General features: G+C 43.2%; 1 protein-coding gene across 1 annotated transcript in view; it reads left to right on the top strand.

The window, feature by feature from the left end:
• Positions 1–24803, top strand: part of LOC147688567 (multidrug resistance-associated protein 1-like) — a 900980-nt gene that overhangs the window by 654675 nt on the left and 221502 nt on the right. Inside the window, exon 24 of the mRNA XM_086941435.1 lies at positions 10725–10924. Coding sequence (XP_086797561.1) covers positions 10725–10924 — 200 coding nt within the window. The remainder of the gene's footprint in view (positions 1–10724; positions 10925–24803) is intronic.

The following is a 24803-nucleotide window of genomic DNA, read 5'->3' as shown; positions in this document are numbered from 1 at the left end:
CAGTTTTAACAAGAAAAAATTAGGTGTCCACATTGCGTTTTGGGCCGTTTCCTGTCACTTTTTGACTAAACTTTTTTCGATCCTTTTAGATCTCTCTTTGAGTCTTTACGACTCTCAGTGCCGGTAGGGCTGCCCGGTTCAAGCTCTGCACCGTTTGCCACCGACTGATGTCGGTTACCGATCCCCACCGCCGGTGCCTCTATTGCCTTGGGGCCGACCACGACGTCAAGTCGTGCCCCAACTGCCAGGCTCTGACGTCGAAGGCTAGTTGGGAGCGGTCCCGTAAGCGCCTCGAGATCCGGCAGTCGGCCCGCGCCGCTCACGGTCCCGGTCCAGGAGGGGGTCGAGGGAACGGTCGCGGGGCCACAGTCGTCGAAGCTCGGTGAGTCGTCATCATTCGTCAGGCTTCAAGTCCTCAGGTAAGAGGCACAAGAAGTCGAAGAGGCAACATTGCTCTTCTGACTCCCCCCAACGCTCACGCGATGCGGCCGGGGGTTCGGGCGACACCGCCCATGCGGTTCCGCCAGAGCCGCAGGTGTCGCGGCCTGCTCCATACCCGCTGGTCCCTGGGCCAGACGCGATGCCGGAAGAGATCGATGCCTTCCTCATGGCCATGAGGTCGCTCTCTCCTCCGTTGGGTTCCGCGGCGCCTTCGGGTCCCATGGTCCTGGCTGGGAGCCCAAGCGGGCCGGGTGCTTCGGCCCCGGCGCTGTCGGTGACTTCGGTCCCGGCGCCGCAGGTCCCCGCTGGATCCGGTTTTTGATCCGGGTCGCCGCTGGTCGACCTTACACCCCACCGGCGTTGACCCTAGGGTGTCACCCCTGCCCCCGGACGGCGCCGTCCCTGATTCTTCTCTCGCCCGGATCCGGCGTCGGACCGGCGTCGCTCGACGCCGCATTTAACGCCGGCAGAAGAGCAATTCTTCTATGATCCGGCTCCATCCTTTGCACCTGATTTTCAGGAGATGGAGGGCGAGAGTGACTGGGAGGGTTCTGAGGACCCTCTGACACGGGAGTGTCAGTCATTTCAGGACTGGATAGATGAGCTAGAGGAAGCCAGTGGTCTCGACACTTCACCTGACACTGGCTTTGTCTCCCCTCCTACCGTGGCTACGGAGGAGGGGGCTGCTTATAATGTGGTGCTGACGAAGGCGGCCAAGGCCTTGGCTCTTGAGCTCCCTGTCGTGACTGTGAGGTCTAACATCCTCACTGAGGTCCTTCACCTGCAGGCAGGCTCTCCGGAGCCTCTACTGCCGTTTAATGAGGCTCTCATGGAGGTCCTGTTGGGCACCTGGTCCAGGCCCGCTACAGTTTCCCCTGTAGATAGGAACGTCGCCAGGCGCCACTGCCCGGCTTCGGGCGACCTTATTTTTCTGTCCACTCACCCCACCCCGGCCACTACTTCCCAGTCCGCATTCCTGACTGCAGCTCCAGATCGGGAATCCAAAAGGTATGAACAGTTTGGCAAGAAACTGTTCTCCTCCCTCACTTTGGGGTTGCCGTCAGTCAACACTGCTTGCCTTTTCAGCCGTTACACCCACTCTCTGTGGGATACGGTTGCATCCGTGCTGCCGGAGTGCCCGAAGGGGGCCTGGGCAAAGCTCGCTCAAGCTCTTGCGGAGGGACGAGACGCAGCACGGTATTCCATTCGATGTGGGCTAGATACCACGGACTCACTGGGCAGGGTGATGTAAACGAAAGTGGCGGTTCGCCGACACGCCTGGCTGAGGTCCGCCAACTTCTCGGCTGATGTCCAGAACACCCTCATGGACATGCCATTCGATGGCAGCCACCTCTTTGGTGGCAAGGCAATCATGCGCTTGAACGCTTCAAGGACTCCAGGGCTACGGCCAAGTCCTTTGGCCTGTCGGGCCAGCATCAGCCATCTTCTGCCTTTCGCTCCTTTCGTGGCTAAGGAAGGGGCGCCCCTTCAAGTCCTGCCAGCCACGGGCCGCAGTCTAACATCCAGCGCTGCGGCGGACGAGGTAACCGCCGTGGCAGTGACAGGGGTCAACGGCGAGGCCAGTCCACATCCACGCCCGCAGCATCTGCCTCAAAGCCCTCCTAGTCCGAGCATTCAGGCCCATTTGACGGCAGTGGGGGCAGGGTCCGCCATCACCTCCTCCACTGGCGCAACAACACTTCGGACAGGTGGGTGCTACAAATCGTCCGAAGGGGCTACTCCCTCCCCTTTGAGGCAACCCCTCCAGCCATGCTACTGCAGTACCACCGCGTGTCTGGGGATCACTTGCAACTTCTGAAAGAGGAAGTATAGGCCCTCTTGGCCAAGGGGGCCATTGAGCGCGTTCCTGGGCCAGAAGTAGGGTGTGGTTTCTATTCCCACTACTTTCTGGTTCCCAAGAAGGGCAAAGGGGGCCTATGCCCTATAATGGACCTGCGGAACGGCAACGGCACCCTCCAGGAGAAGAAGTTCAAGTTGCTAACTTTGGCTCAGGTCTTAGCTGCCCTTGACCCCGGAGACTGGATGGTAGCGTTGGACTTGCAGGACGCTTATTTCCACATACCCGTCCTGCCGGCCCACCAGCATTACCTGCGGTTCACGGTAGGCCACAAGCATTTTCAGTTCACCGTGCTCCCCTTTGGCCTTACCAGCGCCCCACGGGTGTTCACGAAAGTGATGGCGGTGGTTGCAGCTCATCTGCGCAGATTAGGGGTGTCAGTCTTCCCCTATCTCAACGACTGGTTGTTGAAGGCGGGCTCGCCCCAGACAGTCGTCAGCCACCTCCAGACTACGGCCGACCTCTTGCACTTGCTGGGGTTTTTCTATCAATGTCCCTCTCAAAAGCTCCTCTTCATCGGAGCGGTTCTGGATTCAGCGCAGTTTCGGGTTTTTCCTCTCGAAAAGCGTGTTTGGGATATTCAGGCTCTGATTCCGATCTTTCAGCTTTTATCCCGGATCTCGGTCAGGTTGGCGCTGCGGCTTCTGGGGCTGATGGCCTCCTGCATCCTTCAGGTGGATCACACCAGGTGGCGGATGAGGGCTCTGCAGTGGGATCCTGAAGTTTCAGTGGGCCCAGCATCAGGGCAACCTGTCCGACCATGTCCTGATCTCGGAGGGCACTGCGAGACAGTTGCAGTGATGGCTCACGGACCGCAATTGGGTCAGCAGCAGATCCCTCTCCCTACCCCAACCGGAGCACATAGTTGTGATGGATGCGACCCTCCTGGTCTGGTTGGGGGCACATGGGAGAGGCAGAGATCAGAGGCCTCTGGTCTCCAGCAGAGTCCCGGCTCCATATCAACCTTCTGGAGCTGCGGGCGATCGGGCTTGCACTGAAGGCATTCCTTCCCTCTGTCCGGGGAAGTGTAGTGCAGGTGTTCACGGACAACACCACTGCCATGTGTTACTGCAACAAACAGGGCGGGTGGGGTCGTGGACCCTTTGCCAGGAGGCTCTGCGCCTCTGGCAATGGCTGGAACACCAGGGCGTCACCTGGTGGTTCAACACCTGGCAGGTTCCCTGAACGCCAGGGTCGACGAACTCAGTCGTCGGTGCATGATGGATCAGGAATGGCATCTGCACTCGGACGTGGTGCAAGGTCTCTTTCGGCAGTGGGGAGATCCTTGGTTAGATCTATTCGCCACAGAAGAGAACGTGCAATGTCATCAGTTCTGCGCATTGGAATTTCCAAGGTGGCACTCGCTCGGCGACGCTTTTTGGCGCAAGTGGAGTTGCGGTCTGTTGTATGCCTTTCCGCCTGTCCCACTTCTGCCCAGAGTGCTGAAGAAGATCAGGTGCGACCGGGCCCAGGTCATCCTTGTGGCCCCAGGCTGGGCACGAAGATACTGGTATCCGGAGCTACTCAGCATGTCAGTCGATCCCTCGATTCATCTGCCTCTTCAGGAGGACCTCCTGTCGCAGCAGCAGGGGACGGTCCTCCACCCAAACCTGTCCAGTCTTCACCTCCATGCGTGGAGATTGAGTGGCGGCAGTTGAGGCCATTTGACTTGCCTCCTGAAGTCTATGATGTCATTTTCGCAGCCATACTTCCCTCCACAAAAGCAGTATACGCCTGCAGGTGGAACAGATTTGTGGCATGGTGCACAGCAAAGGCTGTGGATCCCCTTTCTTCCCCTCTTTCAGAGGTTCTCCTGTTTCTTCTTTCACTTGCCCAGCAGGGCTCTGCTCTGGGCACTATCAAAGGCTACCTCTCTGCCATTTCAGCCTTCTTAAGGCTTCCTGATCAGCCTTCTCTTTTCAAGTCCCCTGTTGTATATAGATTCTTGAAGGGCATCACTCACATGTTTCCTCCTGTTCCTTTCGTGATGCCTCAGTGGGACTTGAACCTTGTTCTAACTTATTTGATGTGCGCTCCCTTTGAGCCACTTCACAATTGTCCTCTCCGTCTTCTTACTCTTAAGACTGCATTCCTGGTTGCCATCACCTCTGCCAGGAGAGTGAATGAGCTCCAGGCTCTTTCTTCTAAGCCTCCTTTCCTTTCTGTCCATCCGGACAAAGTTGTCTTAAAAACACGTCCCTCTTTCCTGCCCAAGGTTGTTACAGCCTTCCACATCGGGCAGTCCATCACCTTGCCCACCTTCTTTTCGCCTCTGCATCCCTCAAAAGAGGAAAGAGGCTCCACTGTCTGGACCCAAAACATGCGCTCTCATTTTATTTGGACCGCACACGCCAGTTCCGGGTGGACGACCAGCTCCTTGTTGGTTACGTGGGCGCTAAGAAGGGATGGGCAGTGCACAAACGCACCATTTCTCGATGGGTCGTTTTGTGCATTAAGGCCTGTTACTCTCTGGCTAAGAAGGAGCCTCCGGTGGGGCTGCGTGCCCACTCCACTCGGGCCACGGCGGCTACTACTTCCCTGGGTCGGGGAGTCCCCTTGCAGGACATCTGTCAGGCAGCTGCGTGGGCTCGCTGCACACATTCGCTAGACACTGCTGCCTGGACATCCAAGTCCGGAGAAATGGCTTCTTTGTCCGTTCCGTGCTCCAGGACTTTCTGGTGTGACCTTGGTTCGCAGACCCACCACCGGGGTTGGCATTGCTGGGGTATCTATTCTAAGGTAAGGAATCTAACGCTAACCTGTTTCTTTCAGATGCACAAGTTACTTACCTTCCGTAACGATATATCTGTAAGAAACAGTAGTTAGTGTTAGATTCCTTACCGCCCCACCCATCCTCCCCGTTCTGCGAACCGATATCTAGGGTTAAGGTTCTTCCCTTTGAGGGCCCTAGTTTTATGGCACCCGTGTCGGTTTTTATCATGGCTCTGCGTTTCTGGCGCAGAAAAGCTGTGTATTAGAACTGATGTCAGCACACGAGGGCGGAGTCCAAGTACTCCGACGACGTCATCACGGCGCCAATGATGCCGACAACGGACGCGGAGCCGTGGACGACGAGCAAGGGTACTGCTACGCAAAACTTTCTGGATCCAGTCTGATGCCTGGGGATATTCTAAGGTAAGGAATCTAACACTAACTACTGTTTCTTACAGATATATAGTTACCGGAGGTAAGTAACTTGTGCTTATGGTGCATTCAAAGGAGCTGTACCCACTGCTTCACAAGAATTTTGACATTGGTTTGAATGCGATCACCCTAAGGATGATTACACTTAATTGTTTTTCACAGTGTTTGAGTGTCAGATTTCTTTGTTACATTTAGTACACAAATGTACAGGTCTTTTTTGTAAAAGTATACAATTTAATTTAATAGTAAATTAACATTTTAAGGTAACGCAGCAGCCAGCACTTGTTTTATCCCTTGTGGCCTGCAAGCCTGCAAAGCTGAATCAGGTGGGAGCACAATACAAGACAATAGTTATTTGCCTTAGGCTGAGAGTTTAGGGCTCCAAATAATAGGAGTGGTCATTTAGGTATGCTTCTCAGCGAACTTATATGTGAGGAGTGTTATGCCGGGTGTCTAAAGTCTGCACTTAGGTCTGGCTGTTGTCCGTCTTGTTGTAAGCTATCCTTGTGGGGGGATGGTGAGCCAGAAGTGGGAGTTTGTAGGTTGGTGGGAGTGGCGGAGGTATAGGAGGGAATCGATATTGCATTCCATTGAGGACAGAATGATTTTTGATTGTGGGTGTGAACTCGAGAAGGTTTTCAGCTCAAATGTAAGTAGATCGCGTTTTTTTGCAGACAAGCTAGAGGCAGGTGTGTTTTGGGAGAAATTGAAATTAATGAGAGGTTTGAGGTTCACAGTGTTTGGCTTGGTTTTTATAACTAGAAATTAAGGATTTATGTAGTTGATGGAGGAGGACCGATTATGTGTGGAGAGAGTTGGGGATAATTATGTGTGAGGCAGGGTTAGTAGAGGATTAGCTCTTGTTCTAAGATCAGTGTATTCGAGCTTTTGGGTGATAGTAATACCTCTGTGTTCAAAGTTGGGCAGAGGAGGTGTGTATCGGTTTGAGAGTGAGGTGGATATAGTGATATGTGATTTTCGTGGACTTTGGACTGTTGGTCAAATTGGTCATGGGCATTGTTTGTTGATTGAATCATGACGTTCCCATTATTATCGATGTAGATGTTGGCCTGCCCTTTGAATCGTGCACAACAGTAGATTGATAGCCTGATTATATGAGGTATTTTCTTGGATTCCAAGAGTTCCCTCCAGACGATTAGGTCCAAAGGGAAGTATTATGGGTGACAAAGAGGTCTGGATTTAGTGAATCATTTTGCCTGCAGTGGTACTGGTCGATTTTCTGGAAACGTTTTCATCGCCTTAGACTTGGAGTTTCTAGATTAAAAGGAAAAGTAGTTTTATGTGAACTGTTGTCTGGTTTTTATAAGAAGTCATGTAGAAGAAGGTGACTACTGTGCTTCATCCTGTAACCCTGGGACGGAGTTGTGGGGTGATCTAGAAGTCTTGTGGAACAGTAGTTTGTGGCGGAGATAAAAGAAAGTTGTACTATGAGAGCTTATGTGATGGGAGAGATTGTGTAGTGAAATGGGTAGACACTGTGCTGGGTTTCTTTTTACATTGTGAACAGAGAATCTTGTCTTTGGGTCAGGATTTTGTTTATAAGAAGGTTTACTCTTGACATAACTTTGTGAAGAATAAGTGCTATCCTTGTTTTGTAATTTTGTTTTCTTTTTCCAAAAATCCCAAGATAACTTTTCAGTTTTTATCTTCTTCCAGCTTATCTCAGAACATTGTTTTCCCCAATAGGTGAGTGTTTGAGGAGGGGCACTATGTGTAGAAACCCACTTTCCTATGCTATTCCCCTGATAAGACCAGCTCTCGCAAGATTTGAAGGAGTGAGAGTTAAGGGAGAAATGTGCGGTGTAGTACATATACAAGGTTTCAGCTGCTATCATGGAGTAGATTTATGGTCTCCTTTTTTGATTGTCTTATGTTCCTTTTCCATTGAGTTAGTGGTTGGATTTCTTACGAGGGGATGAGCAGATTTGTTTCCTCCGCGATCCTGTCCCTGTTATCTGGGTCCTCTTCTGGAGCTGGAGGAATAGCTCCAGTCTCCTTATTTCCTCCAATCAGAATCGCCTGACACTGAAGACTCCTGTGATCTGGGTTTGGTAAGAGTTGGAGCCAGAAGTTTGGGTGCCCTGTGTTTGTCCTAAATCTGCTTAAAGTGCCTCGGCAGTAAGTATATTCTAAGGGACCAACTGCGACTGGGTCCTCACTCCGCTACAAGTAACCGCAGTGGGTAAGCCACTATTCAGAGATAGTTTCCGGAGTTTCTTTGAGCAATATCTTCATGTAGTGTCATTGAGGGTTATATTTAGAAGTGCTTGCCGAGCAACTATTAGACATAGGGCCATATGTATCAAGCCTTTTGCGATTCGTTAAGGCCGAAATTGCAAACGGCTTTTTTTCCGATTTTGAAATTTATGAAAAATTAGCAAAATAAGGAATCGCAAAAAATTGTGATTCCTTATTTTGCTTAAGCATTTAAGGAATCGCAATTTTGCGATTCCTTAAATGCTATGTATGAAGCTTTTCAAAATTGTAAATTCAGGTTTAGAAATCGCAAATTACCACCAACTTGTAGTTGGTGGTAATTTGCGATTTCTTGTAAATATGCACAATTGTGCATTTGTGAGGGTGGCATATGACGCACATACATGCCCATTGGGCATGTATGTGCGCCATATGCACACACATGTAATTTTCAGGGGTGCAGCAGGGTGTCCTTGAGACATCCCTGCACCCTTGAAATAATTCTCAAATTGCGATTAGCAAATTGCGAATTCGCAAATTGAGAATTATTTCACAGTCATTTCTATGGGCCTCCTGGCCCATAGAAATGAATGGGAAATTATTCCTTATTTGTGAATTCGCGAATTGCGAATTCGCAAATAAGGAATAATTGGAAATCGCTACAAAATAGCGATTTTCTACATACATACCATTTTGCGATTTCTAAATAGCGATTCCTTAAAAATCGCTATTTAGAAATCGCAAATGGTGATGATGATACATATGGCCCAAAGTCACAAATGTGTTGGAAGAGTTGTGGAGTCAAATTTTTGAAGTTAAAAGCAAAGCATGTCACTGCTTTTTAAATTTTTGTGTGCTGACAAATAATCAGCCCTGCGAACTTTGCTGGGAATAGTTGATTCTAAAATTTGCTATTGCTGGAAAGACCCAGTTCAGAAAAAAGCTACCAGAATTTTTTTTCTGTTCAGACGTTAGTTTAGCAGATGAGTTAAAAGAAGTTGTTCCACAACCCTGCTCCCGTTGCTGCCACTAAATAAACATATGTATTCTACTATAACATCCACAAATGACAAAGATATAACAATTTTTACCAGCTGAAGTGACCACAATCCTTCTCAGTCAAGTACAATAAAGTTGCTAACTCCAGATTCTTCCAGGCGAAATGTACCTTCAAAATATCACAAGTAAAACAGTAGGTAACCAGAATCGAATCTAGCATCATAACAACTCATTTGGGTTTAAAACTGACTGCAGTGATAACCATGGTAGAATCTCCAAATGTATGGAGGTAAGTGTCAGTAGAGGAAATATAATTACCTGTAATTACCTATGTTAGAACTTTTCTTAAAAAAATAAAGGCATTTATGGTGTCTCAGGAATGCTACAAGAAATCTGAGAACTTGCTACTGTGTCTATTTTGCAGTATGTGGTGAATAAACATGTGCAGCAGTGGGTTTCAGTTCTGTGACAGACTTCCTCCAAAATTTGCCATAAAACCTGCACATACCATAAGAAGATACTAGTTGCTATCTATTTTGTGACATAGATGCCCCCACAATTTCTGCAACAATACTAGGTTTATTTTGCTTCTTTCTACATCACCACATTTGTGTTTGTTGATTTATGACATCTGATCACGGATCTCTGAGGTGTGATGTGCATAGTAACTTGATAGTTGTAAAAAAGTTAAGATGATTGTTTAATTAATGTTGCATACTGTATATATATGTTTGCTTAAAGTGGAGTCACTCTTTTTTTCCTTACAACACTGCTGAGTTTATATTAATGGTAGAAAGTCTACTATTATATTTGGTCATGTACACCAGTGCTGTAATTTACATCATGATAGATTAAGCTTTCCTACCTATGGACCGCTCTCAAGATGGTAGCAATATTAAAATATAAAGAAGTTCTGCATTAGCGACACTATAAACATACTAATAATTGTAATTGCTCAATGACGAACTTTAGAGATTCAGCTGAAGCTTTTAAATTCAATCAGATTTGTAAAGAGCGACTGATCACCCGCGAGGGTATCCATGCCTGGCATCAGTTTGTCTTTCCCCAATATCACAACTAGGGATAATAATTCACCTGATGGGTGCTGTCTGAACAAAAGGAGAATTACGGAGATGCTGAATGAATTGATGTTTCTCTAGGTTCTTTTAAAGGTTTGGAAACAAATTCTTAGATTGAGATGTCATAAGCGTTCTTTTTAACATTTTTTATATTTATTGGCTGTGCTAACATCTACCTAATACTGACTATATTAATTAAACCTTTTTAGTAACTAGGTTAGCTTTAAATATAACAGACTTGACATTTTGTGACTCCTCACAGAAAAGCGGACGATCAGATAAAGTAGAAATACCCTTGCAAGAAGTCTCTGGTAGGATCTGGTTATCTCTATACAAATCTGTCCTTATGACCTCAGCAATATGGTGCCGATGGAAAATCCCATTGCTGATTTATTCTAGGCTAGTAACTTGGGTCAGAGGGCCAAGGCAAACCTATCAAGGATCTGAATGTTTTCTAACCCACTTCAGTGTAACTCCAACATAGGATCTTGTTTAGGAAGACAAAACAAAAGTACTGTAGCATTTGTATTGGAGCCCACAGCCAGTACATAGGAAACATTATACACCAGATTTCATCCTGCTATAGACGCTTATATAAGATTCCTTGCTAGGGGGCCGCGTATGGACCCTCAGGCATCCCTGGACAGTTTGCTCCATTGTATATTTGAAGATACCTTTATCAAATCAAGAACACAGGCAGTGGTTTCAAGGACAGTTACCACAGGTTACAGACCCTTTTAGTATGCAGCCACTAATGTTGCCCCTTATTTGATACTAATTTGTGTGATAGTCAAGATAGCTCTTTGTATTACTTACAGAAGAGTCCAATGCTTGGTGTTCCAACAAATGCCGACTTGTTTGAAACCTCCCTTAGACCAAATTTGATAGACTTTTCTGAATATACACACATTTGTTTTTATCAGGTATTGGATATTTGTGCCGCTTATCATTAAACTGATCTGCTAATCTGCTGTTTTCCTCCTAAGCGGTTCTTTGTAGCCACATCACGGCAGCTCAAACGGCTGGAGTCTGTCAGCAAATCGCCACTGTACACTCATTTTAATGAAACCCTGCAAGGTGTTGGTGTCATCAGAGCATTCAAGGAGCAAGGTCGGTTTATTGAAGGGAACCACAGCAGACTGGATAACAACCAGAAACTGTACTATTCCAGTTTTATTGCAAACAGGTAATGTCTCTGTTTAATAAAATCTGAACTACTGCAGTGTAGGATTGTAGCTTCTTCACAATTTGATACCATTGCATTTTATGCTCAGGTTTGTAGGGTGGATTAGCAAAAGTGTTGTAACGTTGGGACCCCACTTCTTAAGTCCCATACTCAGTTCAGTTTTTGGCATTTGTAAGGTGAGGGGGACTATAATTTTGCTTGCATAATTCAGCAGGGGCCACATTACTATGCTGAGTGAAAGCACTTCTTAAAGCACATACAATAATATTAAACATTATATTAAATTAGTTTGTAGTGCTGATAGCACTTCTGGGCCTGTCTTACTTATAGTGGTTCATCCATGCAATTATTAAAGTTATGTTTGAAAAAATAGAATACATTTTGAATAACTCAATTGTGCAAACATATACTATGATTTTGATTTATGAAAAAAATACAAGATAATACTTCATGGTGATGTAGCAGGTAAAGAAAAAAATTTGTAGCCAGATTGATGTATTTGCATTTATACTACTCACGTATTCAAGTATATCCAAGTGTTCACTTGCAGTGCTCAAAAAAGCTATTGTGCAAAGAGTACAAAAAATAGACAGTCTTAGCGCTGTATACTATATAAAAGTGGTAAACAAACATATGCACAAGTATTCTATTGATAATTAGATCAAGAGGAAAAACAATCAATTGTAATATCCCGCAAATAAGTCCACTTTGTGTCGATGTTCAGTTCTAAAGAACAAATCCACAGGTCATCCACAGGACAAGAGATGTTGGAGAGATATCTAGTGACTGGAAAGAATGCAAGATTGATATAATTGAATGAACTCTGTCAAATATAATACCTCAAAAATCAGGATTAACGTAAGTTGCAACTCATAATATGTACAGTGAATAAGGGGACATGGAAAAATATCACTATTAGAGCGTGTCCCACAATTAATAAATCTTGAAGTGAAAAGATGGCAGCAATTGGGGTTGTCCTCATTGTTGAGATAAAATGGCAAAAATGTCAGAGTAGGCCACCTGGATAGCAAACTTGCCCCTAGTGATTTGTGGGCAGGGCTGCTGGAGTCCGTGCTGTGATAAGGATCTTCAAGGTTTAAACAATATGAGTAAGTCGAGGAGGTCTGTAGGGACCAGCTATCAAACCGCCAGAGAATGAAGAATTGTGAAACGCTTAACCTCTGACAACGAATGAGTTAGAACCTTTCAGCAGGGAACGCAGTTGTAACAATCCGCACTGAATGCTCCAGGCCTTGACCGCTAGATGGCACTATGAGGATGTTGCATATACATCCAAGATGGCGGCATTCATCCCACTTTCTGCCACATTTAGTGATCAGAGGTGAAAGGAGTGTAGATGTGGGAAGTGGGTGGTTGAAAGAAAAAAGGGAGAGGGTGTTGCCTGTCTGTGCCGACTCACCATGAATTATTCAAATTTTATAACGATAACAATGATAAAGAATTATCAAATTCATCAAAATGTATTTGGAGAATAAATATGTCAACTTACCATTACACCATGAATAAAAAGTATGAACCTCACACAGGATAGTTTAATTGAGTGTAGACAAGAATAACGCATGCGTTTTAATACAAAAACATAATTATAGTGTTCTCATATGCAAATGGGAAGAACAAAGAACCACATGTTAAAGTCTATTCATTAGAGAAGATTAAATGTATTATTCAAAGATTGGGAGCAAGTTCCACTCTTCTGAAGTAATAAGGCCACTTTTCAGCTGGGCTAGGATGCCCCCACATCTGAAACTGATACTTTAATGGACTAAATAAATAGACAGCGTAGGCCGTTCCTTGTGTGGCCTAATTTTCAGAAATGGTTGCCCAGTGGTGCATTACACAACACTTGATTCTATTGCAAATTTGGCACTTGACTCGTTGAGTTATCTGACCTATGTAGATTAATTCCGAAGTGCACAGTATAGCATATATTACATACCTACTATTACAATTTGTCATCCTCTTAAGTGTGTTTAATAATGTTGAGTGGAAACCTTTTGGAATTTAAAGTCAAATCACAAGCACTGAAAGCGGCCACATTTGTAGTGTCCCACAGTAGCTGGAAGATCCCACAAAGTGGTGATTTTAGGTAACTCAATTAAATTCTTTATTAAGATATGAAGCTAAAAAAAGATCCACTTAAAAAGTTTGAAGAGGATCACAGGACTAGATAAACATTGTACATTGTGCAGATAAAGACCTTTACCATAAAATATTATTTGTATGAGAGACGAAAAATAAGTCACTCACTTTTAAAGGGATAAAACATGTAGCAGCATTTCATGAAAGTACAATTTTGTACAGATAACGTCACAACCATGATATCAACCGAAAATAGAAGATAAAGCTTATATATTTATAACAAATCATCCTTTGACCTAGCAGCAATAGTTAAGTGCAATATTCTGCAGATAATATGAGATACTAATAAAAACATCATTAAGAAGACGAGAACATGTATCACAATTTAATAGGACTGTAAAATACAGTTATAATTAGTTTACCATAACAAATAAATAGAATTAATTATATACAAAATTCAAGCATACAAAAAGGAAAAGTGAAAAAAAATCTAATTAGTCAAGCTTGAAAAAAAGAAATACTTAATTCAATTTAGCAGCAGCAGTTCAGTGCAGAGTTCCATAGTTGATTTAGGGATAATTTAAAAACAATAGTGGCAATAAAGACCAATACTGTAATGGAGTAGGATACAGATACAATTCCTGTACTATAACCAATTAAAGTAATTATTTGGGTACACAATTTCATTAAGTATCAAAATCATAAGTGGCAGGCAATCAATTAAATGGACCTACAGAAAACGATTGTGCCCATACCCCCTGTCTGTTTCAATGATGGGACACACGTATAATGTGATTTCTTATATTTCTAGTGTTCAGGGAAAAAGTTAAATGTTGCACTAAGTCAGCATTGTTTACTGGCAAACTGTTGCTAACAATTCTTTGAACTGATTACTTTGAAGACAAAATGTTAAGGGTTTATTAATTGTAAACTATTTAGCATGCCTCCAATGGGATGGAGGGTCTTTATGATGGAGCATTCAAGGTCCATGGACCCTCCAGGTGATCCATGGATTGTGCGCTCACAAACTGCACCACATGCACAGGAATCATGGCCAACTGCCTCAGGGGTTTATAAAAATGTGGGTGCAGCCCTCCATAAATATCAGGTAGACGTGTTCTCTTTTCTACATGTAACTGATTTCTGTCAAATGCTCCATGATGATTAACACATAAAGATTATAAGCAACTATCAATATAAATTGTACAGTTGTGTGTTACATGATCGATTATATTATCTTGCCCCTTCTGATCTTAATGGCTGTGTTTACTCTGTTGTCTTCGCTTTACTGGGTCATCATTTCTCACTGAAATGTGAAAATTACTTGCTAGCATAGCAATAATATGGCTCATACTCAGAACTGAGATCATAATTAAGGCTATTATTTAAGTGTTTCTGTAAATTCTTGACCCTGTATCTTCCATTTAAGCGCAACAAACTGCCACATTACCCAATTTAAAAGGCTCAGGCTTCTTCAAGGCATCTGAGCTCTCTCGTGTAGCCCTTGCAAACCTTCAGTGTGGCCTAGAATTAAGTTAATCCTCCCCCAATCCTTCTCTGACAGCTTGAAATTATTAAACCTCTTGTCCATCCACTTCGGAGAAGATGTTGAAATGTTGGCATTGCAAGTTACAGATTAAACATATTTGTTATTGGTTCATTAGGACGTAAGGCATAATGAGGACAGTGTCCTTGTAATATTGCTCCCTAGACCATGTACATTCTTTGCACCCTCTTCCTGCATTTTACATGTGAGGATGTCCAAGACTGCTGCTCAACACAGCACAGCTACATGTTAGTGCTTCCTGTGGAGCTACTGTCCTACCATGCCCCCCCCCCCCAGCATAAGGCACCGAAGGCATCCACTCCTGTGGCCTATGTCTTCAAATGACCCAAAGTATTATAGGTTAACCACTGAGCATTGCTAACAGGTCATGGAAAATGTTTTGCCTGTGCATTTCGCTCCTAGGTATGTACTCATAGATGCAGCTGATAAAAGTAATTATCCTCCAAAACAGTTTCCTAAGCATAGACTAACTGAGACCATGAAGGGAATCCTTTTTAGTAAGATCTAACTTGTGTTGCCACAATAATCCCTTTAAGAGGAACAATTGTCCTTAGCAAACAAGAAAATTCAGAAATCAAAATACAATATAGACCACAATGGGTTACTATATGAATCCAATGTCCAGCCGGACATGGAATTTTATTCATCAATTGTTAGGAACAGAGGCAGCAAATTTTTGAAACACACATTATGTGTTGGGGCACAAGCCTCTACCCTACTTTGGGAAGGGAGTGTGGGAAAATGGAATAACAATACAAAAAGTTTAAACAAAACAAGGTAGCATAAATACAGGCAAAGACTCTGAGCTTTGGTGACTCGCATATAATGTACTCTGCAGCGAGTTTAACCAAAAATAGGTACCACAATAGTTAGACACAATGGAAATTTGTGGCGCTATTTACAAGTGTCGACGTTTCGATCCCATGCTCATTATTTATCGGGATCATTATCAGGACTAAATCATAACATTTGCCCGGTATAAACAATGTGAGCCAGCGGTAGCTTAATGGCAATTGCTGCAATCAAGAAGGTGTGGGGCGAGACGACCACTGTTGACGCGCTGATAATAAACTATCCACTTATTTGGCAGCATGTGCCGTTTTAAGAAATACGATGGATGCGAGGGGTTGTACGACCTGTGCTTTTTCTAAGACTTTTAAGTGCCCAGGGGTAGGGGCCTTTTGGTCACCTATTAGGACCGGCTAGACTTCTAGGATGAAGGCTGGAAACAGCAACGATCTGCTGTCCTCGTCAGTAGCGCGATGGCGTACAGTGACAATAATCCCTGACATAGTGTTTCTTCCTTAACATTGCCTATCTTCTCCACCTCACAGTTTTTACGTTATGAGGGTACGGGAGATAGGGAACCAATCAAGCCATTCACGTTTGACAAACACCTTACGTGCTTCACCTTGAAATAATAAATAAATGACCACTCAACTGGAAGTCTATTTCCCTAATGCAAAGTCCATACCGGATTGTGCTCAGTATTTAGTTAAGCTACCTTCCTTTTTTTTGGTTTGACATCTTGTAGTTGAGGTGGCTATGTCCTGCACATTGATTTCCTGGAAGCCGGACATTCTCATGGTGGGCTTACTGTGACTCGCAAACTATCTAGAATTTCCCAGGTTGTGTGCTAGACTAAGTTCTACCTTGGAACATATTTTTGGTCAGTGGTAAGAGTCCTGCTTGTGAGGTACCCACCCATTCCTTACGCTCACCCCTCAGTCTCAGCATATAAATTGCTCCTAACTTGGTGTTAGGAATAGTAAAGATGCAACTAACAGGGAACTTCGAAACCCATTCATCTGTTTGACTTCTGTATCCTTTACATAAGGCTGGTGTTTGGAAAGAAAAAAAAGGGAAAAGATCCCCAAGTGTGGTCATATTCATCTCTACTTCACATACGTTTCCTTTCTTTGAAGCATATGCCCTCTCTGCTGATTGACTCCACACTCCCTGTTTTTCCATATGTTTACTTTCACACACAGAAGTATTAGACCTGATTAAGGAAGGATAGACCAGGTAACCATCAATTAGACCACTCACCTTGCATTTACTGGCCAGTAAAAGGTTTCCTTAAACGGAGACTACATTCAGGCGGGATGCTTTATACAGATCTTATATTGGTGCGCTCGCATCTTCAGTGGTGTACTGTCCTTACAATAGAATTCTAATGCTTTTGGCTCCTTTGGATCCTGTACACACCATACAAGATACCAGAGAACTTTAGGAATGCCTTTGGGAATGTCTTTTGTTGATAGACCCATTATCTTTATCCATTCTGTGCCTTCAACGCGTTCACACCCACGGTAATTTGATGAAATTACAAAGTAAATAATGATTCTATATGTTGTAAGTGCCAAAACAATTGTTGGCCACTCTCTATAAAAAGAAATTCCTTCTTCTGTCTGTCTGTTTCAACTTGAGCCCGATTCTGAGTCATGTGTAGTGAAATTACTTCATAAAATCTGCTCAGCCTGATTCAGAGTGGGTGGACTTTCCACAGCTGGTGTGGGAATACTCATGCCTGATTCTTCTGGATGATAATTCCGGCTGAAAAATTGTATGAGACTTTGGCTACAGCAGAATCTAAGCCTAATTCCCCATTTTTTTTTTGCCTGGGGAAATTTACAATTCCCTCCCCCGCCCAAAAATCTTTTCCGTCCTCTCCTCTACTTCCCTCACCCCCAGGTCTCGTATACATTTATTATCTTTTGAAATCAAGTGGTGGATGTGAGCATCCAAACCCCATGCTCGTGTACAATTACATGCCACACTTACACCAGTGTATATCACTAGCAGTTCACTCATGTCGTATCCACAAATCCATCAAAGACCCCCCATTTCGACCCATAGTATCCACCAGGGTTTCCCTACAAGAACCTGTAGGGAAATTCCTTGACAGGTACCTCCAGCCACTTGTGAAACATATGAGAAGCTATATAAAAGACACTACTGAATTTTTAATCAAATTGTCTGAAGTCACCATAATTGAAGGAGAAAAGCTAATTCTGGGCACTGCTGACGTAAAAGCCCTATACACGTCCATCCCCCATGGAGGAGGAATCGATGCAATTGAAAAGCCATCATGAACAGCGAAATTGACAAACCCATGCAGGAATTTCTAATGGAACTAATGATGTTCACATTATATCATAGCTATTTCAAATACGAAGAGGTATGGTATATGCAATTATCGGGAATGTCCATGGGAAATAGTGCAGCGCCTTCGTACGCGAATATGTACATGAAAGAATTTGAGGAAACAAACATTTATGGCAACACTACCTGGTCCAACAACCTTAAACTATATGCAAGATACATCGACGATTTATTTTTCATATGGAAGGGCACAGAAGAGCATTTGCAACAAGCATTAACTGAATTAAACACCCGAGATGACCGAATACAACTTACATGGCAATTAAGTGAACTTAACATCACATTTCTTGACGTACTCATCTCAAAAACCTCCACAGGTTTTGAAACTGACCTTTTCCGCAAAGCGACAGATCGCAATAACACTCTCCATTACTCCAGCTTCCATCAGGGTTCTCTAAAACGACAATTACCATATTCTCAGATGCTCCGCGCTAAACGCATAGCATCCAACAGTGAATTAGGAAAAATATGGATTAAAGAGATGGGAGAAAGATTCACAGTAAGAGGTTATCCTCAAGATATCATAACACAAGCTGAGAACCGAGTATCTCTTATCTCAAGAGAACAAACATAAAAAAAAAAACACTGAACTGAAAGACAACAGAATGGTACTAGTATCGAAATTTTCAACCCTCAGCAACAATACAGAAAAATAATAATGAGACACTGGCCTATATTGATGGCAGAACCTGAATTCAAACAACTGTTTACACATCCCCCGATCTTTGCGTACACACGCACCAACAACATCAAGGAAATATTGTCTAAAGAACAACCGAAACGTGGAGAATCCAAAGGTACACGACCATCTTTGAATTGTAATAGCTGTAATAACGTAATTAAAGGCAACACCATCACCTACCCTATGAAGGGTCATAACATCAAACTCAACGTTAATGCCACATGTGATTCCGCAAATCTCATATACATGTTACAGTGCCCTTGTGGGAAAATCTATATCGGCAAAACTGAAAGAAAAAGAAAAACCCGATTAAATGAGCACAAATCAAACATCCGAACCAGGAATGAAAAATCCAGCGTTGCTGTACATTTTGTTGAACATAAACATAACATTGCGCAATTGAAATACTTAGTTTTGGAAATAATTGAAAAACAAGAAGGGAAAGACAATAACAAAACTTTGTTACAACGTGAGATATCATGGATATATCGTCTCCGAGCAATGAAGCCCTTTGGGCTTAATGAAAGGACTAAATTTAATTGTTTTCTTTAACCACTTCACGGGGGCTTCCTGATGATTATGTCTTGAACTGTGGCCTATTTTCATGACACCTTTATTAATTAGTTTTCATGAATTAATTTGTTTTCATGCGTAAATATATTGTGACTATGTGTTTTGAATCTATAACTTTATCAAACACACAATCCACCGGTGCACTTTTTCGCCCCCAACATGGCCGCGAGCTTAGTCCAACTTTTATGTTGGTCTAACACGTCACACTACACTCATCCAATCAGAACGAACCGTTGTTTACGTTTTATACGTTATTGCCGTCTTCACACGCATGGTAACCTTACCGCATCACCCCTTCACGGCTGATAGCCGCATTACGATTTGAACATCGGGAGATACTGAATCTACCATATTTATCTTGGTAAGTCAGCCCCTTTGGGCCTCCATGTTAGAGTCACGTCCATCTATTGAACTCTTTTGAGTTCTGACAACATTCTTTTTTTTCTACAGTCATCCTTAAGCTTCGTGATATTCAGTCACGTAAGTTTGTCTTATCTTCATTGAGCACATGCCGTTTCTCACACGCCGGTCACTCCTCACGAGCACTTTTTTATAACCACGTTGTTTTCACCCCAAGTACTCACGAACAAAACGTTCTCACTTATGTTTTACCATCTGTATTGTTTAACATTTTGCATTGTTATGTATAGTAATTGGCTATGTCTTATTTGTTTATATCGTAGATCTCCTTGATAAAGGGCTAAAAAGCCCGAAATGCATTGGAGTAATCAATGAAATATTGTTGACTGATTTACAATTACGTTTATGGCTTAAATGTGAACTGATATGAAACAAAATATCTTACATGAATTTCTGATCAAATAAATGACAACATGTGATAAATGATAAGGAGTCTGTCATAAAAGAACCTGAGGAGTGCCCTACATCAGGGATGCATTCACAGTGGATATGTGCACTTATGATTAGTATCTCTAGTGTTCTCACTGACCTAGTAGCAAATATCCAAAGGCGTAACTCCTATACAGCCAAAAGTTAAATGTAGGAAAACACATCACATCCCTGCAATGCACTAGACATAATCTATGCAGACATACCCTTAAAACATATTTGAAATGCACAGGAAAACCAAACTGTTTTACCTCTCATAGTCCATATCTACTTGTAGTATGCACATGTAATTCATTATTTCCCATTCTTTTAATTCTTGTAATGTCATGTATTCTCTGCTTGCTCTGTTGTGTAATCCTGCATTCTTTGGAATTGATGGGGCTTCTGGAATCCTAGGGTTATGGCAGTTGCCTGCGGATTGCTGAGACTGCCGGACAATTTCAAGGTTTTGGATCTGTTTATTGATTGTAATACTTATTTTTCTAAACAACGAGTTCCTGGTGTGCTTGGTGAGGAATCTACAGTTTCCACCTTTTCTGCCACACTACATTTGGAATCAGGAGTGGGGCGAATTCCCACCCTCTCTGATCCCCCCTCCCATAACAGCCCAAGGGCAGGCCACGTGCCTTTAATTTTGGTCAGAGGACTTTTTCTGCTGGCAGGTCAGTTTGGAGATTCTAAACAAAAAGGGAAGCAGCCAGGGAGTTTGAAACCGAAACTGCCTGATGTTGTGACCGCAATAAACGCACGAATAATTGTTGCCCACCTCAATGGCAAACTGCATGTTGACCATACATTAAACACTTTTTAGTATAGAAAATAGAGAGGCAAAATGATAACTTGTCAGAAATCATATTCAACAAGAGACATTTGACACTGAATAGATACTCATAGATCTTGGTTGTAGATATAGTTCTTTATTCTTTATAGTGTCTTTTCAAAGGAGCGCAGCCATCTTATTTCACCCTACAAAGGCTTCCCAAGTGCTGCAAACATTGAAAACAAATGTACATTCATATTTAAAAAAATACATATAAACACTAATAAGGACATAGATGTTCGTTGAATGCATACAAACAATTTTTACACACATCCAACGACCCACAATGCTGTATATTGTTACAACAGCTCCCCCCCAAAGAAAGGCTAAGACAATTGTATGCACAGAAAGGGTCCAAACTGGGTACTAGAGAGGAGTTGGATGATAAAAAGATGCTTAGATCTCATCCAAATAACAATGTTTACAAACTTTTAAGACAGTCAAGACCTCAAACCAGTACACATCACAATAAAACGGAACACCACAAGGCATATTAAGAAAGATAGATCCCAAGAATGCGACGTGTTGCATGTTCATGACCAAGGTGCACACCTTGTTTCCTTTTAAGTGGTCCACATGTACCAATATGGATCAGATTGGAACACACACAAAAAGGAAGAAAGAGAGAGAATAGAAAAGAGTAGAAACAAAGCAAATGAGCGAGATGTGAAGATAGTCTATAGAGAAAAGTCAAAAGAGCAAACCCTGTGTCTATTCTGTACACCAGTTGAGATCAATTCTATACAACCAGTTGAAATCAACCGTGAATAAGAGCAAGGAGATTAATAAAAGTGGTGGCCTCTTACCAAGAGAATTGTACCACTGGGACTCGAGATTCTTCTTGGTATATAGTAGACAGTATTGTCATCTGGAAATGTGCAAGATTACATGTATGAATGCTTCGTGTAATCTTACTGATTAAAAGTTCTGCAATGGGACCCCAGAAGAAAACAATTGCACCCAAAAACCAAACTTGCGTACCATTCACAACCAAGTCCTGATGACAACAAATGGTTCATTTAAAAGCCAGATGTAAAAATGTCACCAGTCTGCTATGAGCGTTTGCACTATGCCACCTTCTACAGGTAAGCCATTTGAAAATATTACTAAAATCAACTCCTTCTATCTAGAGAGAACTTTCTTCATAACAGATTCCACCCCTATCAGCATGGTATAGCCAACGGTAATTATCATCTCGTTGGTTGGTTAAGACTAACTCCCAAAAAGGGCTCTACGAAGTTAACACAAGTTCAAACGTCAATAATGCAAAACAGCAAATGTTTCTTTGTATTCTATAAATAATCCAACTACACATGATTTCTGTTGGTGTGAGTTGGATTCTATACCCTGGCCGCCCGAGAGATTCATGTAAAAAGTTACCTCTTAGATTATGTCCACGATGTTTTCCTCTAGTACTAGTGTTTAAAGAATGTAATCAGCTACCGTAGCAACAGGAATCTTGATTCCAGGACTTCCTATCGTCCTGTATGGGCTGCAATTAATCAACAGAAGGGCAAATAGTCAAAGCGTTCACATTGAGCAAAGAACCATCATCGAAACGTGTAGGTAGAACACAGAACCATCATAATTCTTTTAAAAGGGATTTTGTTATACAGAACAAAATGTATTATCCACAGATATACAATTACGATCTGTAGGCAACAACTCAAATTTACTTTCCATTATCCAGCACCTAACGTATAGTCAGCTTCCCATTTCCTTGTTAGCTATTTCCCACACGGATCCCCTACTCATAATGCGCATGCCAAATTAAAGCATTACCGTGTTGCACATACTCTTGATTCTTACCCATGTACAGTGCCATCCGCTGCCTTTTCGTTTACGGAAATGTCATCACTCCAACCGAACGCACCCTGTTCGGTATCTTATTTATTTATTTATGCATTTTTATGTAGCGCAGACTTTACCCAAAGATGTCAGAGCGCTTCGCAATAGGACCAGTTACGTTACATGAGGAAAATGTTAAAAATGTACATGTAATAGAAGTAAATGAGATACAAGAAGAGGTATACTACAGCAATAGATGGCAGTCACTCAAAAACACACTGGGATGACTCTTGTACAGGTATAAAATACAACATTTACAATAGTGAAAGAACTTCCTTGAGGAACTTGAAAGGGTGTGTATTAGTTCTGAAAGTGTCTTTGGAAGAGAAGAGATTTGAGGTCAGTTTTAAAGGTCTGGATAGAGTTGGTGGTGCAGAGCTGCAGCGGAAGCGAGTACCCGATTCTCACAGCATTGCATGAGAAGGATTGAGCCAGTAATCTCTCCCTTTTGAAAGTGGGTGACTCAAGCAGTAATTTGTCGGTATTACAAGACGGTCTAGAGCCTCCAGAGATTTCAGTTTATTCGCCAGGTAGCGAGCGGAGGAAGTGTGCAAGGCTTTGTGGGTGATACAAGCCTTCTTGTAGATTCATCTTGCCTCGATGGGAAGCCAACAGAGGGAAGACAAAATGGGTGTTAAAGTGGTCACTTCTTTTGATTCCAAATATAAAACGAGCCGCTGAATGGAGAATGAATTTAAGAGAGGAAAGGTGGGATTTTGGGAGGCCAATAAAAAGAGAATTGCAGTAGTCAAATCTAGAGAGAACCAGCGATTGGACCAGGGTTTTAATGTCTTGCTACGGGAAGAAGTGTTGAATCCCCCAAAGAAGGTGCAGTTGGTATTGTGTACATGAACCCAACCTGTTGGACTATGTGTGCGCAGCTACCCAGAAGTAGTATTCAATCTCCACGTCCTGTGCTCCTCAGTGTTCTGCGCAAATAATTCATCACTAACACTAGAACGTCATCCATCTGAACTATGCTGCCACAGAGAAGACGCAGTGAAAGTGTCCCAACCAGGTAGAGTATAGTAGAAATGGCCCCCAATTCTGGAAGCCAATCAAAACAACAGGTCCATAAAATCTAACACATCGTATAGTGTTCATCGAAATCAACTCATTAATATAATTTAAAAAGCCCATCGCATGGGAGTTGAAGAGATAGGAATTTAATGACTAGGAACGAAGTGATTTTAATATGGTTCCATGGTGTTCTAATAATGAACGTGTTCCATGCAGGGGCGGCTGGTGACATTTGAAAGTGGTGGGCCGCGCAAAGTGATTTGCATACTGCACCGTAGCGAGCGAGCGAGCGCAGCGAGCGATCCGGAACCCCATAAGGGGGGTTTCGGAGGGTTATCCCCCCCAAGAAAATTTTGAACAAAAAGAAGAAAAATCGTGCATTTTCAAGCAAATTTGGGAAAGCAGGATGGTTAATAAAGCAATTGTGAAAGTGCAGTTATTACATTAATAGATGGCATAACATAGGTAGCTGCTTATTCAGAATAACCACAGAGCTTCATACATTCCGTCCTATTACGCTCAGGTGCTGAATTCAGACTATAAGACTTTCATGAAAATCTCAGCTCTAAGAGTAGAAGAAGTTGCACAGCAGTTGGGAAACACCATAATGTGTGGGGTCGCAGCTGAAAATATTATCCACGGTTGGTCATTACACACATTAGCCCCACTTGAGCATATGTCTGTAGCACAGAAACATCTTTTTTTGCAGCGTGTAGTCTTAACCATGGGTAAAGACGAGCTCCGTCCTCGACACCCCTTGCCCACACTCTGATATTGTGCGGTGCAGCACATCGCAGCTATTAAGCATGCAGCTAGCCTCACATCATTATGCGTTATTGTGACTGACTGTGCCCCCTCCCGCTACGCCGTCCGTCCTTTCTCTCTGCCTGTCTACGGAGCTGGCACAACCCCCCCTCTCTTACAAATGGCTGGCCTCGTGGGCCAGAGAGGCAGCGAGGAGTGCTGTTAAAATGAAGCCATAATTTCACTTTCCCTGCTCGTGTATTTTACTCTCTTTGCAAAGTCCCCGTATTCTAAATGGGTCTGCGTTGAACATAATTAACACCACCCTGAAGCGGCAGCCATTCATTCGAATTCAGTCTTTTTCCGAGCAACCATTTTAGGAGTTGTGTTTGCTTTTGGAAATATCATGGCATTGTTTCTCCTTTTTTGTACTTTAACAGTTTTGCATTCACGTTTTCTAGATTTCCTATAAAATATGGACTTTAAACTTTTCCCTTCTTCTTCTCATCAA

The sequence above is a fragment of the Lissotriton vulgaris genome, chromosome 10 (assembly GCF_964263255.1).
Source record: "Lissotriton vulgaris chromosome 10, aLisVul1.2, whole genome shotgun sequence".
NCBI lineage: Eukaryota > Metazoa > Chordata > Amphibia > Caudata > Salamandridae > Lissotriton > Lissotriton vulgaris.
The sequence above is the reverse complement of the archived record's forward strand: the minus strand, read 5'-3'. Positions and strand labels throughout refer to the sequence as shown.